This window comes from Coenobita brevimanus, chromosome 57 (genome assembly GCF_032717465.1).
Source record: "Coenobita brevimanus isolate Jiangsu-jjx chromosome 57, ASM3271746v2, whole genome shotgun sequence".
NCBI lineage: Eukaryota > Metazoa > Arthropoda > Malacostraca > Decapoda > Coenobitidae > Coenobita > Coenobita brevimanus.
In genome coordinates, this window is record NC_137010.1 from 22,982,328 (window position 1) to 23,003,764 (window position 21,437).

Consider the following 21,437-nt stretch of genomic DNA (forward strand, 5'->3'; position numbering starts at 1 on the left):
CAGGTGGTGGCGACCATCATCCACTCACTTGATGTAGTGCTGCCTACTTCTTCCTTAGCCTTTATCATTCTTTTTCTGCGCCTGTCCTCCTCTCTTCCTATTTCTCCCACCTTTCCTGTCACTTCTTATCGCTTTTCTTTCCTTTACAGGTGGCTTTACATTGAGTGACAAGCCAAATGGTTTCCTGTATGCCAAGAAACCATTTACAACGCAGGGTGGTAACCATATAACCAAATCATACGTGCTCCCTACGTGTCAGCAAGCGGGTTGGTGGAGGGTTAGTGCCCCTCCCCTTAAAACAACTAAATCAAAGTCAAATGGCCACCCCCCAAGGGATTATGGCGTCTGGCAATAGATAGATAGATAGCACTAATAATACTAACCTTCCTCTTGGCTTTCTTGCCTTGTGTGTTGGCCAGTCTTGCCCTGGCCTCTGACAACATCTCCAGCTCATCCTCATCCATATCTTTGGGATCGGGGCGAGCTGGCTTGGTCTCTGGGTTGGGGTCAATTTCCCCAGGCTTGAGTTTGCGTGGGTCCTCCACATTGTCCTCATCTTCGCCCTTCTGTGCCTGATCACTGCAGGGTAAAGCAAGATAATGTATTTCTGTAGTGTTTATTGAAAGCTCTATAACACTTGCACTTTTTTTATCAATGGTAAACTGGTTAAGATGAGGCTGATAAAGCATACCAGGGTGTGACAAGCTACTGTATTAACATTTTGCTAAAATCAATGCAGTGTGTGGCAAATTACTATCCTGTATTATTCATGTGCTCATGAATGAATGGATGACTCATTTCCCAGGGCACACTACTGACAGTTTTCCTATTCTAATATTTTCCTTTTCCTATTTCTGGCTCCTACCCATAACATTAATTAGTGAGAAATAAGGTCATGATGATGATGATGATGATATCTGTACCCTGAACACTGTAGGGTGCAGCAAAGTAACATTATGGGTATGTTGATACAAGAAAACTTTAAACATGTAAAACTGATCAGGGAATTAAAAGGTAACAAATGACTCAATAGTTCCATGTCCCTGTCCCCTCCTACTCCCCCCCCAAAAAAAGATGCATCCTTCAAGAAGCAACTTCAAGCCAATTTCAATACCAAACAAACACTAGAAATGAGGCATCATGATGAAGAACTGGAAGAGTGTAACAAAAATAATATGCTCTCTCAGTTGAGAAAAGTAGAAACTGCTATAACTCTTGAAATACTGGTACAATACAATTTAGCTCATCACTTTAAAACTGTGGCTTATTCAGGTACATTTTCATTTTTGAAGGCTCCAACATGCTTGCATGCGTCAACATTTGGTCACCTAATGGCAGCTCTTCATGCTGCACGATCTCTGGCAGCTTCCCTATTTAGTCCCTTAACCCTGAGGTCAAACTCAATGACCTCGTCCCAGGACTTTTTCGATCTACCTCTCATTACCCTACCCCCAACATCAACACTTCACACTTTCTGCACTAAATTATCATCCCCCATCCTCTCCACATGCCCAAACCATCTCAATCTACCTCTCCTCATCACAAAACTAATATGCTCCAGTCCCATCCTACCTCTCAACTCTTCCATCATAAACCTAGCTCCCCCCAGGCCTTGCACTCAAGGATGCACTGCACATCCACCTAATCACCGTCATTTCTGTACGTACAAGCCTGCGAACATCCTCTTCCTTTACTGCCCAGGTCTCACTACCATACAGCAATACACTCCTAACACATGCCGCATACAAAGATCCCTTAGCACGGAGAGAGAGCCCACTCAATGTCAGGAGAGGCAATAGCTCCCAGAACTTCTTCCAACCACTTCTCACTTTAGCCACAGAGCTGGCTCCCAACCAACTTCCAGCACATAACATATCTCCCAAATAAAAATCTTCCACACACTCAAGAGACTCACCAGCAAGTTCAATCCTTTCACACCTGGCAATATCCACATGCTCTCCCCAACACACCGCACACAAGAAATCAGCATTATCTCACAGTCTGCCTCTAATGCCACTACAACTCTTATTTATTTATTTATTTTTTTAATGCAAGAAAGAAGGAACTAAAGGCCAGAGCCCACACACTGCTCCCTAAAAGAAAAAACAAAATCATTACAAAAGAGAGCCAAATTCAAGATCCACTCATTTCGAGATGCCTGGACACACTGCGTTTGAAAGACTGGAGATCGTAGGAAGCAGAAATACAGACAGAGGGAGACAATTCCAGAGCTGACCTGTTGCATAAATGAAGGACTGGGAGTAATGGTTAACTCTTGCATTAGAGAGTTGGACAGAAAAGGAATGAGAGTTTGTTGCTAGACTGGTGCTACGCACCCCTCGTAAAGACGGAGGCATGCAAGCAGACAGTTCAGAGGAACAGTGACCATTGAAACAGCAATAGAAAAGAGATAAAGATGCAACAGTGCGGAGAAGAGACAGAGGTTCAAGAGAGCCAGTAAGAGGAGGAGAGTTGATGACACGAAAAGCCACTAACTCCACCCTATTGACAAGAGCTGTATGTGGGAAGCCTCCCACACATGAGAGTTGTACAGTACTCTAAACAGGGGCAAACAAACCTGTGTATAAAGTCAACAACTGTGCAGGGGTAAAGAAGGTACGGAGTCAGCTTAGCACACACTCTTTCCCCTTCCTTCTGCCTATGGGTGACTACACTGAGCGACAAGCCAAATTGTTTTCTGTACTTCAGGAATCCGTTTACTACGCAGGATGGTAACCATATAACCAAACAATGGCAGCTGGTAGTTTAGCGGGTAATTAAAGTGCTCCAATCGGATCGACCCTGTGTCGGTTTATATCCAAGGGATGGCTGGGGTTTACTGCTCACATAATGCCACTCAGGGATGAGTCAGGCTAGTCACTCTAATCTTAAATGTCAAGATCAACTTGCCTAACCCTGGGCTCCTCCACTCCTCATAGAGCGACATAGGATTGGATGATGGACGGATGGATATACAACATACAGGCATACCCCGGCTTAACAATGCAACTGGTTAAGTAAAATCCCATCGCTAAGCGGGGTATCATATTGCAAAGGTGGATTTAACATGTAAAGTATAGGGATGCATTTCTGAGCCTTGGGTTTCCCCTCTACCCTAGTTCTAAACCCACCCAAATGAGTAAAAAAAAAAAAAAAGTTTAATGCCAATCTAAATGACCTAACAGCTGTAAAAGAGGCTAACCTATGCCTAAAATTAGTGTCCGTCTCGCTAGAACCCAGTCAAGGTCACTGGAGAATGTGATCTCCAACTCGTATTCACACTTGGTAGAGAAGAAACAGCAGCACTGTATACAATCCCACCATCAGACAATCCTGGGACAATTAAATAAACATCTGCTATGCATAATAATAATAGATGAATGACACACAATTGTCCAAGGTGCGAACTACTGTGACGGAGAATTGCTGATGTTTTGACAGTGAATTCTCTCAACAAGAAATGAGATCGATGATGCAATCAGGACAGCTTTATCAATGGCCCCTCCTTATGTAGTTTTAGTTACTGTTCTGGTTCCTGAGTTCCTTTATTTTCTTCTCTCTTATTTTCCAACATTTACTTAGAAATTCCTTTCTATTTTCAAAGAGTTTTCCCTTGAACAGCTGGAATGTAAACCCATGATTTACTGATCGACGATGCAATCAGGATAGCCTGTTCAAAGCCCCTCTTTATGTCCTTTAAGTTACTGTTCTGGTTGCTGAGCTACTTTATTATCTTCCCTCTTACTTTCCAACATTTACTTGGAAATACCTTTGTATTTCCAAAGCGTTTTTCCTTGAACACCTCGAACATAAACACATCATTTATTGATGTCACAATTTTCATCAATGCATGGAACATTCACTCTCTATGGTTTTCATAATTTATCATCATCACCATCATCATCCAGACCTTTCCCACCTTAGAGCAGGGTGAGGAGTAGCAATATCCAGACCGCTCAAGTTTGCCCAATCCAATGGGCCAAGCTTCCATTTGCTCACAAATCAAGCCCCTAGAATCCTAGCTCTACCTGATACGCCAAAAACTTTTTCCACGTTCTGTAGCTTCACATAAATGTATCCGACTGAGTCAATCCGGATGATGTCATGTTAAAAAGAGGTGCCAAATCCATGATCATGCACTTCTCCTCACAATATTCATCCAGCCAGCTCGATCTCTTGTCAGTCCCCTAGCCTCACCAACTTCCAAACCTCTCTTCCTCACACAATCATCCACCATATCCCTCCATCTTCTCCTTGGCCTACCTCGCCTCCTCTCTCCTTTAAATTTGCTCAGATATACCTTTTTCACCACTCTGTTGTTATCCATTCTCTCCACATGACAATACCATCTTAGTACACTCTCTTCGATTCTGGTGTCCACAGACTTCCTCACTGCACATCTTTCATGAATCACATTATTTCGTACCCTATCCACTCTCTGTACTCCATATATATTCCTCAGCAGTCCCATCTCCACTGCTCTCACTAATGACTTTTCATTTTCATGCCACACCATAGTCTCACATCCATAGGTTAAAGCTGGCACCAACACTCCTTCATGCAAGCCTCGTGCAGCTGCAACACTCAAGCCTCTGTTTCTTATCAAGGCCTTCATTGCACCAGCTACTTTCTATCCTTATGTCACTCTACTTTCCAATTCTTTTGCACATCTTCCTCTCTTTTCAATTACTGTACCAAGTTATTTGAACTCTCACCAATTCCAGTCTCTCTCAATTCACTGTTACATCACACTGGGAGTCATCTTCTCTTTCAATCACCATCACTTTACTCTTTTCTACATTTACTCTCAAGGCACGATGCTCATAGACATCAGCAAAACTCTGCACTAGTCTACCAAATTCTTGTCTGGTATTTTTAAGTAGTACTGCATCATCAGCGTATAACATTCATTCATTCATTCATTGCCAGACGCCATGTATCCCAAACAGGGTGGCCAAGGGCTTAGAGTTAATTGTTTTACAGGGAGGGGCACTAATCCTCCACCAACCCCACATAACAAATTTGAGATATTCCATCTATCACCATTCATTATCAACGCCATCCCCTTCTCCATTACTTGTGTTTTTAGTTCTCTCATCACCCCATCCATATATATATTGAACAATAATGGGGACATCACACAACCTTGTCACAAGACCACACCAACTGTCAACTATTCACGCAGATGCCCACTAACCCTTACGCATGCTTCACTACCATCATAAAAACTCTTTGTCGGCACCTGGCAGCTTACCATTTACACCGTACATGCGAAAAACCTTCCACAATCCCTCTCAGTCTATATTGTCGTATGCTTTTTCCAGATCCACGAATGCCATAAACACCTAATAGTCCTCACATGCCTTCTCCACTATCTGTTTCACTGCATATATTTGATCACACATCCTCTGCCACTCCTAAAGCCACACTGTTCATCACTCACTAGGACTTCTGATATCTCTATTACTTTCCCTATAATAATTCTTCCATATACCTTCCCTACCACACTCAATAAACTTATGCCATGATAATTCTTGCACTCACTTCGTTCACATCTATTTTTGTACAGGGGTACATGATTTACAATATTTATTTTAAATTATTACATATTCCATGATAGGTTAGATGACAGTTCACTGGCCAAACACGAAATATTCTTTGTTGAGTCGTTGAGTTATCCACACTGCTTTGTACCTTGTCCGATGGGCGAGAATCTTTATCCCAAATGGCAGTGTTCACTCCAACTATGACTGAAGCACACTGTCTAAGAACAGTTTATGAATCAACCTAAACACAAAATTTGCCTAAAATATAATCAAAATCAGTATTAAAAAAAAAAAATCAAAACATCACAAAACCGGAGGTAGGCATACGATAAGCAGGGTAGGGTGGTATTTTTACCCCAATCACTATTCCAGGGTATCTCATCTAGGGGTAACGTAAACTGAGGTCTGCCTGTACAGTATATATATTTTCATTCATTCATTCATCATCTAATCCAGTGTTGCCCCATGAGGAACGCAGAAGCCCGGGGCCAGGCAGGTTATATATATTCAGTAGTTCCTCAATTATGTGGATGGTCAGTAACCAGACACTGGACCTTGGCTCTATTAAACCATTATCTGAATTTACTTGCTATTATCCGGATGTAAAAGTGCACGAGAACTTCAGCTGGCCAGCTGACATGTCCAAACATTTGGTATTATGAAGTAGTCAGTAACACACAACCAGAGCTAAAATGTCCATCCGCCTCTGTACTGAATGGTCAAAGTCGCACACTTGTCTGATAACCCTTAACGAACCTCCAGCACCTGAGTAATACGACTGTAACCCACAAGCGGTGTCAAAACGTTCATATGCATCCACACCGATTGTCCAGTATCGCGCGGCCACCGGGCTGAGTCCTTCCTAACTGCCACTGAGACTGTAACACAGACCGTAAGCCACATGTTGGGTGACAGCGGCCATCCACCTCTCTACCAAATGTCAAATGTCGCACGGCCACTGGGAGACACACACACACGCACACATAATCAGGGAGAGAGAGAGATTCCTTCCCATGATATGATAACAATATCATTACAGTACAGTAATTTCTGTACAGCTGAAGCTCGATTTAACAGAAGCAGGATTTAGTGGAAGCTTCAAAAGGCAGAACTATTTTTTTCCGTTAGGTATTCGCAATATACCAGAAAATTTTCTGGTCTGTCATGAGGCGTGAGGTGTTCCTAATGAAAACAAGCTGCTCTGTCCCACGCTGCTCTCCCAGCCTCAGTCTACCAGCAACCGCCATACTGTTCGCATCTTCTCCCCAAGTGTACATGATTACCTTGCCATTACAAATTTTTTTGTGTATATTCTTGTGAAAACAACCAAAGTAATCATTCGCCATGTCTAAAGTGCGGAGAAAAAAGAAAGGGTGAGGCTTTCTCTGGCCTAGAAATTAGAAATAATCGAGAAAATAGAGTGTGGTAAGCCTATGGGGTCGTTTGTGACTGAGTATAGGGTCAAGAAAATCCAAATGTATGAAATCCGCACGCATATGGAAGAAATTAAGAAACTGAAAGTGGTACCAGACGCAAGTGGCATTCTTCTAAAATAATCGTCATTTTTGGAAAGGTGGTCTCTAAAGAAGCCTAAATATGAAAACTTGAGGAGACTGTGTTTAAGTGGTACCAGCAGCAAAGAGCCCAAGGTAAGCCAGTGCAGAAAAACTAGAAATAGAAAACTTCCATGTGAGTGATGGTTGGATCTCTAACTTTTCAAAGCAGCATGGTATCATGTATAAAAAGATAGTGGGTGGGTGGTGCAGTGCTGATGCTGCGAGCGTGCAGGCAATCATCGACAAAATTAAGGCAATAAGATTGAAGCAGGCCTTCAAGACAGGCAGCTTAATAATGCTGATGAGACTGGGCTGTTCTGGAGGGCACTGCCAAACAGCTCATGTGTAGCAAGAAGCCAGTCGTGTCCCAGGCCACAAGTAAAGCAAGTCTTAAGTGTCTGTGCTGCTGTGTGCGAAAGCAGACGCAATCCACAGACTGTGGCCTTAGGTGATGGGGGCCACAAAGAGACCACGTGTGATGCGACCGATTATGGACAATCTGCCTGTCAACTACAACAGCAATGCCAAGGCCTGGTTTACTGGCACCATAACTAGGTCTTGCTTTTTCACAAAGTTTGTTGCAGTGAAGAGCTACCAGATGAGGGAGCATAATGTGTGACCGGGGCATGTGAAGACTCTCCTCCTCCTTGATCAGGCCCCAGCTCACCCCTCAGAGGAGATCCTGTTCATGAACGACAGGCAGATTCGTACCATGCTCCTCCCTGCCAACACCACTTCCAACCTACAGCCCATGGACCAGGGTATCATAAATACCTTCCAGAGGCAGAGGCATTACAGAAGGCTAATGCTGGATGACATCCTGGTGGTGGAGATGGAGCCAGAAGCAGGAAAGGAGGATACAAGGGGAAGGAGGAGTGTGGAAGCATGGAAAAAATAAAAACATGCATGATAGGGTCATTACCATCCAGAAAGCACGGGACGCCATAGCCAACAGGACCATCATGCATGGGTGGAATGCCATGTTCAGGCAGAGGGACGTGGATCAGCAGGTAGAGGACGAGACTGCCACCTTCGAAAGGTTCGCGGCAGAGGAGTGCAGGCAGGCCTGGAATCGTGCTAAGTCTGTTCTTCGCTTTGCTAACAATAATTTCATCCATACTAAATGCTCTCAACTCTCCAATTCATATTCTTCCCGCTCCTTCTGGCACTTTGCCAAAAACATTTCTAACAACTATACCTCATCATCCTTCCCTTTTCTTTCCTATTCTGATGGCTCTGTAGCTATTTCTTCTACTGATTAAGGAGATCTCTTTGCTCAGACTTTCTCTTCAAATTCCACCTTAGATGATTCCAGTGCTGTTCCTCCATCACTTCCCCCCTCCGACTTGCTCATGGCTGACATTAAAATTTCTTCAGCTATGTGTTTTCTGCCATCACTGGCCTTAATACTAACAAGGCAGATGGGCTTGATGGAGTCCCTCCTGTTGTCCTCAAGAACTGTGCTTCTGTGCTTACATCCTGCCTAGGTAAACTCTTTTGCTTTTGTCTATCAAAGTGTGCCTTTCCATCTTGCTGGAAGTTTGCTCTCATTCAGCCAGTCCCACAGAAGGGTGACCATTCCCAACCCTCTAACTATCGCCTAATTGCTTTAACATCCTGTGTCTCAAAAGTTTTCGAGTCTGTTCTTAGCAGAAAAATCTTAAAGCATCTTTCCTATCACAACCTTCTTTCAGATCGTCAGTATAGGTTCCATCAGGGATGCTTCACTGGCGATCTTCTCACCTACCTTTCAGACTCCTGGTCATCCTCCTTTCGGGACTTCGGCGAAAGCTTTGCCATTGCACTTGACATCTGAAAGGCTTTCAATTAAGTCTGGCATAAATCTTTAATTTCCAAACTGCCCTCTTATGGTTTCTATCCTTCTATCTGTGCCTTCATCCATAGCTTCCTTTGTGGTCGTTCTATAACTGCTGTAGTAGACAGCCATCATTCTTCTCCTAGACCTATCAACGGTGGTGTTCTTCAGGGCTCTGTCCAATCGCCAACTCTCTTCCTTTCATTCATCAATGACCTTCTAAGCTGTACATCTAAACCTATCCATTCGTACGCTGATGATTCCACCCTTCACCTTTCTAGTTGGTTCCCACAACATCCATCTCAGCAGTTACTTCAGCAAACCAGGGATGAGGCTATGGCACACCTAAGGTCTGACTTGGCACATAACTCTGACTTGGGTAAAAATAATCTTCTTGTTCTTAATGCACCAAAGACTCAGTTCTTACATCTATCAACCCAACAAAATCTTCCACAGGAGTAACCACTAATGTTTAATAATATCCAGCTCAAACTTGCATCATCCTTGAACATGCTTGGGGTTTCATTCACTCGGGACTTATCTTGGAAAGATCATATTACATCTCTTGTAAAATCTGCTTCAGAGAGATTAGGTGTGCTAAGCCGACTCCATACCTTCTTCACCCTTGCACAGTTGTTGACTTTATACACAGGTTCTATTCGCTCCTGTGCAGAGTACAACTCGCATGTGTGGGGAGGCTTCCCACATACAGGTCTTCTCAACAAAGTGGAGTCAAAGGCTTTTCTTCTCAACAACTCCCCTCCTCTCACTGGCTCCCTCCAACCTCTGTCTCTTCGCCGCACTGTTGCATTTTTATCTCTTTTCTATCGCTACTTCAATAGTCATTGCTTCTCTGAACTTTCTGTTTGAATCCCTCCACCTCTACAACAGGCGCATAGCACCGGTATAGCAACAAACTCTCATCCTTTTTCTGTCCAACTCTCTAATGCAAGAGTTAACTGTTACTCCCAGTCCTTCATTTATGCAACAGGTCAACTCTGGAACTGTCTCCCTCTGTCTGTATTTCCTACTTCCTATGATCTCCAGTCTTTCAAATGCAGTGTGTCCAGGCATCTCGAAATGAATGGATCTTGAATTTGGCTCTCTCCTGTTTTTTTTTTTTTTTCTTGGAAGGAAATGCTTGTGGGCTCCTGGCATTTGGCTCCTTCTTCCTTGCATTAAAAAAAAAAAAAAAAAAAAAAAAAAAAAAAAAAATCCACTGAGCAGGAGAGGCAGAGGTGAAGACGAAAGAGATCCAGGAGTGGCTGGATCTCGATGCTGGTGACCCTGGCTTCCACACCCAGACCGAGGATGAGATCATGGCCGAGGTGACAGCAGAGGAGCCTCCACCTGAGGAAGACATGACAGAGTTCGCAAATCCAAAGAAGAGAGCCTCTCATGCCTCAGATTGTTTCGAAGCTTTGCTCAACTACATTCTCGACTCCAACTACGAGGATCTGCAGGGTTTCTACCCTCACCTGAGACAGATGCGAACATAAATAAAGAGGATTCAAAAGGATCTGTACGAGCCATGGCAGACCAAGATCCACAAATTCTTCAAACCACCAGTCACGTCCACGCAAGGAGAGGAAAGACAGTTCGACTTTTAATATTTCCTTGCCATCCACCAGCAGCCTCCTCTACACAGAATCTGACATTTCTCTCCCCTCAACCTCTGCCCAAGGGACAATGGCCATGAAACTCACACCATCCCTGATGATCCCCAGCCTCACCATCACCCCAGTGCCTCCCCTAGTGCTTGGAGGGGGTCAGACAGTGAATAGCCAACCATCATGCCTGAAACAAGTCTGGGCGTGCTGTATGTCTACTTGTGTCAGGCACAGTTCTGCAAACAAGTGCATAACCCCCACAGTTGGAGGTGAGGTTTTTACTGTTTTCTTTACTATTTCAGTATTATTATTACTGTGGATTCTGACTGCTGTGTGTATCATTATGGGTTGTGACTAGCAAAGGCAGCATCTGTGTGCAGCAGAAGAAGTTATTTAGTACCAACTGTGTGTAGTATCTGTATGTATGCTTCATGTCAAGGGCAGGGGAAAAATATCAGAAAAATCGCAACTTACCGGAAAATTCCGTTCTATCCATGGGTTTCTAACGGTAGCTTGACAAAACGGATTATTTGATACAACAGAAAATGGATTGGCTTTATTATTCCATTACATCAAGCTTCTACTGTACAGGTAAATCCAGTAAAATCCCTTTGTAGGCGAGGCACAAGCGAGGCCATTTAAATTCGAAAGCATTGAAATGTCGCCCTACGCTCCGAGGATGCCTAGAGTATATTGATGGCTATCTACCTACCAAGTTTCATTCTTTTATGATAAACTTTCTGGCCTGTGGCCCTGCTGAATGATTTTCAACATGTTACACTTGGAGAGTCATGTGCACTGCCTGGGTGTGATGAAACCTTTCAAAAACAAAGCTTAAAGAATTGAGCTATCATAGGGTGCAAACCATGTAGTGATCAGCCCCGTGGTTATTGAGATAGAAGCTTCTCAAAAGCATTACGGTTGGGCTGGGCCGGGTTGGGCTGCTCATATGAGAGAAAATACCACTACTTGACAAAAGACTCGCAATGGTTTCGCCCTCGCTCGTAATAAAGAGGAACATTAAAACTGGGATACTTGAACATTTAGGACTACTGTAGTAAGTATCAAAGCCACCTCACTCGGCAATTCATGACCATGCGAGTGAATCAGACCTCTGTCCTATGCCGACAACTTGGCAAAAGCTTCTCAGCACTCTAAATCTCAACAAGCAGCACCTCCAACAATACTTAAACTCGCTATAAAATTGTGTAAGACAAAACAGAATGTCTGGCTCACCAACCAAATCAATCATTACCTATTCCACCCCAACCTGACATGCATCTCAAACTCACCCACATATTTCTTTCTTTAACCCTTTTGTCATGGGCTTAGCCCCTTAACCACTCCGCCATGAGCTTGTCTTCCCACCAGTACCATATCTGAGAAGTGGGAACTGGAGCTAGGAAGTTTAAAAAGCCCTCTGCAAACCTGGGTGTGTCCTCGTATGCTTCTGTTGCCTAAAATGACGTACAGGGTATGCCATTGTGGTGGAGGGGTTCACCAACCACTCCTACTGGAAATATCTAAAATTTAAGAACTTACTCTGCAAACACACAGAAACTTTCCTCAGCACAAAAGCAACATCAATGCAAAAGCATCTCATACACTCAATACCTTGAAGACACTCACAGGCAATACTAATGAACAACAGAAAGTATCCCTGAAAACTGCTGACAAACAATTTGTTGGAATAACTACAAACTATATTACCCCAAGCTGGGCCCCAATCTTTACAAACACAAACATTGATAAGTTTCAACAAGCGTAAAACAATGCCTTAAGAATGATGGCAGGATGCAACACAACCACAAGCAGAGATTACTTACAGGAAAAAAACAAAAAAATCCAATCAAAGATCATATGCATATGACAGGCACAAAGTTCATTGCTTCAGCTCAAGACCCATCCCATCATTGTAACTTCATGTTGCATCACCCCCTTCCGTGAAGAAACAAGAAACGAACAGATGTTCAACACTACATGATGTATCTCTTCAACCTCCCCCAACCACCTACACTGAACAATACAATTCACAAAAACATACATACACACACAGCCACCACAGACACCTAAAACCTTCAGCCAAACACCGTCTGTCAAGAACCACCACTGGACATACATCCCTCAGAAACTACCTCCCAAAGAGACACAAACGCCTGGCCAGACTGATGTAGCCATGGTTCCCTGATACATACCAGCACAAAATGCAACTTGCAATCTACTCTGTCCACACTGCAATGCCGCCACCCACACCACAACAAACTTACTCACCACATGCACCACACAACCATAACAGAGGCAGCCTTAACAAATGACAAATGGAAGTGACTGGTTGAAGTAGCCAACTTCCTGTGGCCAACTGGGTCCATGAGATGAGCCTGGGGTTGCAACAACAACTTTACTGGGTAGTTCTAATACTGCTCACATGATCAAAAAAGTACTTTTATGCAGGTGATTTGGTGATTTCACAAAGAATGTTGCTCCTTTTTACATTTTCTTTCTAAGGTAAAACAGTTTTGAATGACAGTTTGCCACATGCTGTACAAAACTTATGCTATATGAGGCACTATTAACCCTATCAGGTTTTGGGGCCGGACAGATTATGTCTGTGTCAAAGTCAGCCACTCACTCTGACCCACATCTTTGCGGCCTGATATTTTACTTTGATCGCTCTGTGTAAATACACTTTTCAAGATAGAATGTTGAATAGTTGTACTTTATCGTAGTATGTTCAAAAATGGAGAACAAAGAAAATAAAATGTCAAAATGATGAGTTGAAGTTAGGGAAGAAGCAAAAATTTTATATCTTGCCGCTGAAAAATATTCAGCAAAAAATAACGAGTAAAGATATGTAAATTTGGTTGAACCATGCAAAAACATGATAAATTACCTTTACAATGATATATACAGTAGATTATGGTAATTTTTGCATTTCATTGTGTAGTAAAGCGAAAGGAAAGAGATGCACAATTTTATTTTAGTCTCAGCCGCATATTCGCTTCGCGATGTTTTTCTTTGATCGGTCAGTGTAAATACACTTTTTATGATAGGATGCTGTTGTGGTGTTTTGAAGCTGAATAGTTGTACTTTATCGTAGTATGTTCATAAAAGGAAAACAGAGAAAATAAAAAGTCAAAGTGACGAGTTGAAGTTAGTCAAAAATCAAAAATTTTATACCTTGCCGTAGAAAAATATTCACCAAGAATAAAGTTATAAAGAAACAAAGCTATGAGTCAGACCAGGTGTGCAGTACCCCCACCCATAGAGTAACCATTCCGTGATAACATGCTCGAGCCTCTTTGTTATGATGCGTAACTGCGATTTATGGTGAACATTTTACAAAAGATTCTTAAAATGACGATTAAAAGCGTCATCCGAATCTCTGAGGATGGATTTGAAATGACGATCGAAATAGTCATTTGAACCTCAAAGGGTTAATAATGGCAGGCATAAACATGAATAAGAAGTGACTGGAGAACAGTGTTCAGTGGTTCGTCCTGTTTCAAAAAATAAAGATGGGAGTGTGTAAATATAATTTTTATTAATTGTGTGTACTTTCCTTTCCCTATTTCTGGATCATATTCACACCATTTGTTACTGGATAAAAGGGTTTGGATGATAGTAAAGTTATATAATTACCATCATAATCATTATTCCCATTAAAAAATGGAGCAGGTAGGAATCTGAAGCATAAGAAGGAAAGCATAATTCTATGACAGCTTTCAAAATAGTGCTTGGCACACATAGCCTTTCCCTATAAGCGTTCTAAATTCAAAGTTCCACCTCACACGCAACATAATGCACACATCAAGAATATTAACTTAAGATATCCAAATCAAGTTTCTCCAGAAGATATGATAAGTATTCCCATTCCTGTTTCCTGAACCTACCTACCATATTTATTTTTGGGAAATAGGATTATGATCAAGGTAAGTTTTTTTTTTTAAAGCAAGAAAGAAGGTATACAAGTAGGTATACAAGCGTGGGCGATTGTATGTGTGTATGCTCCGACAGAGGACCAAGTGGCAAGAGTGAAAGATGAGTTTTGGGCGAGAGTAGAAGCATGTATGGAAAAATTTGAGAGGAGCAAGAGAGTGTTTTTGATTGGAGACATGAATGGCAAAGTTGGGAATGGACGAGTGGATGGAGTAGTTGGTCAGTGGGGTGTGCTAGCTGAAGTAGATGGGAATGGTAGTGCTTTGGTGGACATCTGTGTTGGTAAGGGGTTGGCAATAGCCAACATCTACTTTCGCCATAAGATGATCCACCGGTATACATGGAGAGTAATGAGGAGGATGGATGGTGAGCTTGTTGAACGAAAGGCAATGATAGACTATGTGTGTGTGGATAAGCGAATGAGAAGATAAGTGTTGGATGCAAGACTGTGGAGAGGGTGGGGGAATCGAGTCTCTGACCATCACTTAGTGCTGGCCAAGGTAAAGTTGCAAAGAAAATGGTTGAGGAGACGAAGGGGAAGACAGAAGGAAACAGCTCCTCTGACAAGAGTTGAGAAATTGCAAGAGAGTGAGAAAATGGCAGAGTATAAGAGCATAGTGGAAGAAAGATTGGGAAGGTATGAGCTAGAGCAGATGGAAGGGGTGGAAGATGTATGTAAGATATTCAAGGAAGAGATAGGCGCTGCGTGTGAGGTGGTTTGTGGAGTGAGGAGGAGATGCAAGGGTGTGCAAGGGACAGCATGGTGGACTGATGAGGTGAAACAAGCTGTGGAACAAAAGAAGAAGGCATATAGTGAATGGTTAGCGAGTAGAGGTAGGGGAGAAGATGAGAGAGGTATATGTAAGCAGGAGAAGGGATGTGAAGAGACTGAAGGAGAATAAGAAGAAAGTGGATGAAGAGTTTGGGAGGAATCTGAGTGTGAAATGGAGGGAGAGTAAGAAATTGTTTTGGAAGGAGGTAAAGCAAGTAAGGCAGTGTGAAAGGGGAAATAGTAGGGGAGTGAAAGATATGAATAATAGATTGTTGGTGGAGAAGAGAGAGAAATTGAGGAGACGGAAGGAACACTTTGAGAATTTGTTGAATGTAGAAAGTGAGAGCAGTGCGAGTATAAGTGGTTGGGGAATGGGTGGGAGAAGAAGAGATGAGAGGAGGGAGGAAGAGATTAGTAGGGCGGAAGTAGTGGAAGCAATGAAGAAGATCAAGTTGGGAAAGGCCCCAGGAATTGACGGAGTGTGTGGTGAAATGCTGAGGTATGGGGGTGAGATTGTTGTGGAGTGGATATGGAAGTTGTGTAGATTGGCTTGGGAAGAGGGAAGGGTTCCAGAAGACTGGAAATCAGGCATAACTGTTCCTTTATACAAAGGAAAAGGGGAGAGAGAAGTATGTGGTAACCATAGGGGTATTTGCCTTCTTAGTGTGACTGGTAAAATATATGGTAAAATACTCACTGATAGGGTTAGGCATATGACAGAGGAGCTAGTTGGAGAAGAACAAGGGGGATTTAGGAAGGGAAAAGGGTGTGTAGATATTTGTTCTAAGATGTTTAGTGGAGAAGTATCTAGAGAAGGGAAAGAAAGTGTATGCTGCCTTCATGGACTTGGAGAAAGCTTATGACAGAATAGATAGGCAAGGTATGTGGAAGCTATTAAGAATATATGGAGTGGAGGGGAAATTGTTGAGTGCTGTGAAGAGTATGTAAGAAGGAGCTAGGGCTACAGTGCGAGTGGATGGTGAGCTGAGTGAGTTCTTTGATCTCAATGTAGGACTGAAACAGGGTTGTGTGATGTCTCCATGGCTGTTAATATATACATGGATGGGGTTGTAAAGGAGGTGCAGGGTAGGGCAGTGGATGTGGGGGTGGCTCTAATGAATGAGGGTGAGATTTGGAAGATTCCGGTGTTGCTGTTTGCTGATGATACAGTATTGTTGAGTGAAGATGAATGGGAGTTGCAAGGTTTGGTGAATGAATTTGGGACAGTGTGTAGGAGGAGGAATCTGAAAGTTAGTGTAAACAAAAGTAAAGTTATGGTGTTTGAGAGGAATGAAGTCACAGAATGTACAGTGAGGTTGGATGGTGAGGATATGGAGAATGTGAGTGCATTCAAGTACTTGGGTAGTGTCATGAGTATGGATGGAACTTTGGGGGATGAAGTGCAGCAGGGAAGGAAAGTTGTTGGTTCACTGAAAGCAGTGATGAGAAACAGGGAGGTGAGTATGGAAGTTAAGAAGTCACTGCATGATAGTATTGTGATCCCTACCCTGACGTATGGAAACGAGGCGTGGACCTTGCATGAGGGGAACAAGTCAAGAGTGAGAGCAGTGGAAATGAGTTACTTGAAAGGAGCGTGTGGAGTGACATGGAGAGACAGGATGACGAATGAAGAAGTGAAGGAACGTTGTGGGGTGGATGTGGATGTGGTTGAGAAGATTAGGAGAAATACATTGAAGTGGCTTGGGCATGTGGAGAGAATGGAGACTGAACGACTGACTAAGATGGTGTATGTAGGTGAGGTGGAGGGAGGGAGAGGGAGGGGTAGACCGAGGATGAGGTGGAGGGATGGAGTTGAGAGGTATATGAGGGAGGGGGGAGTGAGTTGGGAGGAGGGTAGTCAAATTGTGGGTGACAGAGCGACTTGGAGGTGTTTTGTCTGCGGCCACCCTTTGCGGGATTAGGGCATCGGGCTATAGATAGATAGATAGAAGAAAGAAGGAACCAAAGGCCAGGAGCCCGCAAACCGTTCCTTCCAAGAAAAAACAAAAACAATACAAATGACAGCCAAATTCAAGATCCGTTCATTTCAAGATGCCTGGACACACTGCATTTGAAAGACTGGAGATCACAGGCAGGAAATACAGATAGAGGGAGACAGTTCCAGAGATGACCTGCTGCATAAATGAAGGACTGGGAGTAACGGTTAACTCTTGCATTAGAGACAGAAAAGGGATGAGAGTTTGTTGCTCGACGGGTGGTACGCATCCGTGAAGTATGAGATGAAGGACTGATTCATGAGTGGCTGTGCAAATGCTAAGATGGCTGTATGAGATGTGTATGAAATAAATACAGGATGAATATGGATGATTATAATATGAAACTTGAGGGACAGTCATTGGAGCGCATCTCTTCGACAAGGGCAACGTAATTTCCAAACCACTCTTCATAATGGGTTGGGTTTTCCCATCACTGATTAGGGTTTTGCAAAAAGTGTTTTCTGGATCCATAATCTATAAAACGATCCAGATCAGTCCTCAAAGTTAATCGACTGTTCCCTGGGATATGGGCTATCTACCAGCCAAATTTGGTCCAGATCTCTTTTAGTTTTTGAGTACTCCTGCTAACAGACAAACAAACTAACATCGATCCCAAAAGTTTATCGATTGTTCCCTAGGACATGGGCAATCTACCCACCAAATCTGGTTCAAATGTCTTTTAGTTATAATCCTGCTAACAGACAAACAAGCTAGAGAGGCATTCAGTGGAGCACATCTCTCCAACAAGGGCAACATTATTTTCAAACCACACTTCGTTATGGGTATGGTTTTCTCATCATTGATTAGGGCTTTGCAAAAAGTGCTTTTCAGATCCAGATTCTGTAATACGTTCTGGATCAGTCCCAAAAGTTAATCGATTGTTCCCTGGGACAAGTGCCATCTACCCACCTTATTTGGTCCAAATCTCTCTTTTAGCTTTTGAGTAATCCTGCTAACAGACAAACAAACAAACAAGGGTGAAAATATACTCTACTTGTCAGAGAGAACAAACAAAAAGGGTTGAAAACATACTCTCCCTGTCAGCGAGAATAAGAATGCTAATTAATGAAATGTCCAATGCATTATAATAAAAGGCGATAAAAGACTGACAATAAGAGGTGTGAGCTTACAGAAGGTATTCATAGCGCTCAAGACACTGAGCAGCTGTGCGTCCAATGATGGGGGCAATAGTTCGCCACTGTGTTGGCATCAGCTTGGCCAGATGGAGCAACTTCTCATCCTCTTCCCGACTCCACTCAGTCTTCTTGATGCTTGGGTCCAGCCACTCAAACCAGCGAGCCTTGCACTGCTTCGCTGACTTGCGGTGAAGCAATGATGCAATACGAGACCACTGGTTCTTGCCATATTTCATAACAGCTGCCTTTAAGATTTCATCCTGGAATTACAATTATATATTATTATTATACTGTATGGGTGTTTACAAGGGTGTAAATAAATAAAAATAAATTTTAAAAATGTGATATGAAGGTAGAATGAGAAAAAGCTACAGGTATAAGACAGAAAAAAGAAAGGAAATGGGCAAAATAATCAAATGCTAAGTACACCACAGGTCTTATTACCATGCCTTCTTCAGGTAAAGGCCACTTTATTAATTGGGACTGAATTCTTGAGAGCACAGGAGTCTCCCTAGCACTTGTCCTTACTCATGTACTTCTGCATTTGACTGGTTAGTACAATATTCTACTGAATGTTACTTATGCAGTTACAATGACATTAACATGATATACACAACACATTTGTGTATTTGAATGCATCATGATATATATATAAATTTGCTACGGATGGGCTCTTGGAAAGCCTCCGATGCCCAATAAAACCCTGGTGCTTTAACTACTAAGACAATCCCAGGCTAAATGTTATCCTGACTTTTACTGGTGCTTGACATCCATTTGACATTTGACCTTGGCTTGCAATCTTTAATTAAACGTCACATCTAAACCATTTGCCTAATTAAGTATTACACGTGATTTCCACAGACACATGTGACTTTTAGGCAACACAGCTGCACATACTTTGCTAATTTAGCATGATCATGACAAAGTTAAAGTGCAAATCAAGATGAATCTGACACTTAAATTCTTGCAAAGGCATCACATATGAGCTCATTATAGAAATGCTATTAATTTCTGGGAAAAATGTATAGTTTGTTACTAACTAGTAAAAATCTAGGACAGCTTCCTCTCCTGTATTAAATACTATACTACACACTAATTTTCCATTATAAAAATACAACCCAATTGTCCAAGTAGCTTTGGTTAAAGGAAAATACGGTACAGTATTAACAACTGCCACATGGATTACACAGCTGTTTTTTCTTATTAATTATACTTCATCTAATTCTGGGTGTTTCATTTATGGCAGTTTTCCCTTAATATATGTTAACAAAGTTTAACTGTAATTACTGGTACGAAATTCATCAACCAATATTACATTATTTCTGATGGCTCTTCCCTCTATTTAGGCTGGTTAGTTTCTGGGTAATGCTACGTTACATTTGGGGTCATGCTGATGTTTGGTTAGGTGACGGGTGCAATGAATGTGTACCCCTGTTAGGTGAAAGGCGCAATGAATGTGTACCCCTGTTAAGTGAAAGACACAATGAATGTGTACCCCTGAATATGAAATGAAATGAAAACTAGAAGCAAAGAGGGTGCTCGAATGGAAAAACGCAATGGAAGGGAAAGTCATCTGAGCACCACACAAATCAAGAGGAAAATCAAGTACAGTACAACCTCACTATAATGGACTAATTGGGGCCCAAGCCAGTACAAAAACAAGCACAAGTCTGATAAAAGTGACAGCTGGACTTCCCTCTGTAACCCAGACTTTTTTCGATATACAGTATCAGATCAGACATTAGTCCGGATCACACCAATGATTGGCCACTGTGGCATCACCAACTGTTTTCACTACCACTGCAGTAGGGTACTGTACTGTATTATATATTCACAACAATAATCAAATGGTAAAACGTATATAATAATAATGTACTGTACACTGACAAACATGTCTTTTATCTACCTCATTGTGGTGAACACTGCAGAAGCAGTTCATTAGTGGGGTCTGTACAGTAGAGATGATTGTACTGGAGAAGTAGGTGATGCACTTATTTAACTTAAAGGCACCTATACTTAACCAGTACTGTACTGTAAGGTACTTTAGGCATACAATCAGAACTTAATTTTAAAACTTAAATTATACTGTACGGTACTATACATTAATAAGTAAAGGTGTTCCATTAACATTAGCATTTAATATTAATGTTGACCACTTTTCTAATTTTGTAGCACTTAGAAAATACTTTATTGTCACAACTTAGTTTTAAACACTTTTCAAATAATGAACAGGTGGGCCCCTACTTATGAAGGGGTTATGTTCCGTGAAACTGCTCTTATGTCAAAATTTTTTGTTAGCTCAGACTGCATTTAAAAACCTAACCATCTGAACATTATAGCCTAGCCAAGCCTACCTTAAACATTTAGAACACTTACATTAGCCTACACCTGGGCAAAATCATTAATGCTAATTCTACTTTATTATAAAGAATTGAATATCTCATCTTATTTATTGAATACTCTACTGAGATTGTCAACTGCAAAAGTCCAAGTTCACATGTGATGGGCCATTACAGGCTGGTTCGCAATTCCCCATTGGGATGATTCCCCATCACAACAAAAATGGGACAAGTTACTGTCTAGAGTAAGGACAAGTCATCGTCTAGAGTTACTGCCTTCCTCTTCATCTCACCAGTAGCAGGAGACAGAAGGGCATTTCGTAGATATGACAGACGCACAAAACACAACATAGGTACAAGGGGGGTATCCCAAAAAATGCCAGCAACAAAGAACACTGCAGAGCATTGCAGGATTGCTTGTTTGCACTAACAACCATCCATTCAGACTGAGAGTGACTCGGCTCACTGCTGCTGCATCTTACAGAAAACCGCTATCCCAGAAAAAGATCAAAATTCAAATTTCAAAGTACAGTTTCCAAATTCATAAAGTTAATAATTTTCTAAGTCAACCATTCATAAGTAGGGGACCAGCTGTACCGTACACCTTATACACCTTATTATTTACGATCTTAAAAACTAAAAATGTTCACTTTGTATACAGTATTTCACTTATCACTCGTCACCCTCGGGAAGTATATAAGGGATTTCTGGGAAAATGATGAGCAGGGA

At 42.1% G+C, this 21,437-nt stretch overlaps 1 protein-coding gene across 1 annotated transcript in view; it reads right to left on the minus strand.

The window, feature by feature from the left end:
• Positions 1 to 21,437, minus strand: part of Cdc5 (cell division cycle protein 21) — a 141,537-nt gene that overhangs the window by 115,198 nt on the left and 4,902 nt on the right. The window contains exons 2-3 of the mRNA XM_080274235.1: positions 18,364 to 18,629; positions 384 to 579 (exon numbers count right to left, since the gene is read on the minus strand). Of these exons, the coding sequence (XP_080130361.1) occupies positions 384 to 579; positions 18,364 to 18,629 (462 nt within the window). The remainder of the gene's footprint in view (positions 1 to 383; positions 580 to 18,363; positions 18,630 to 21,437) is intronic.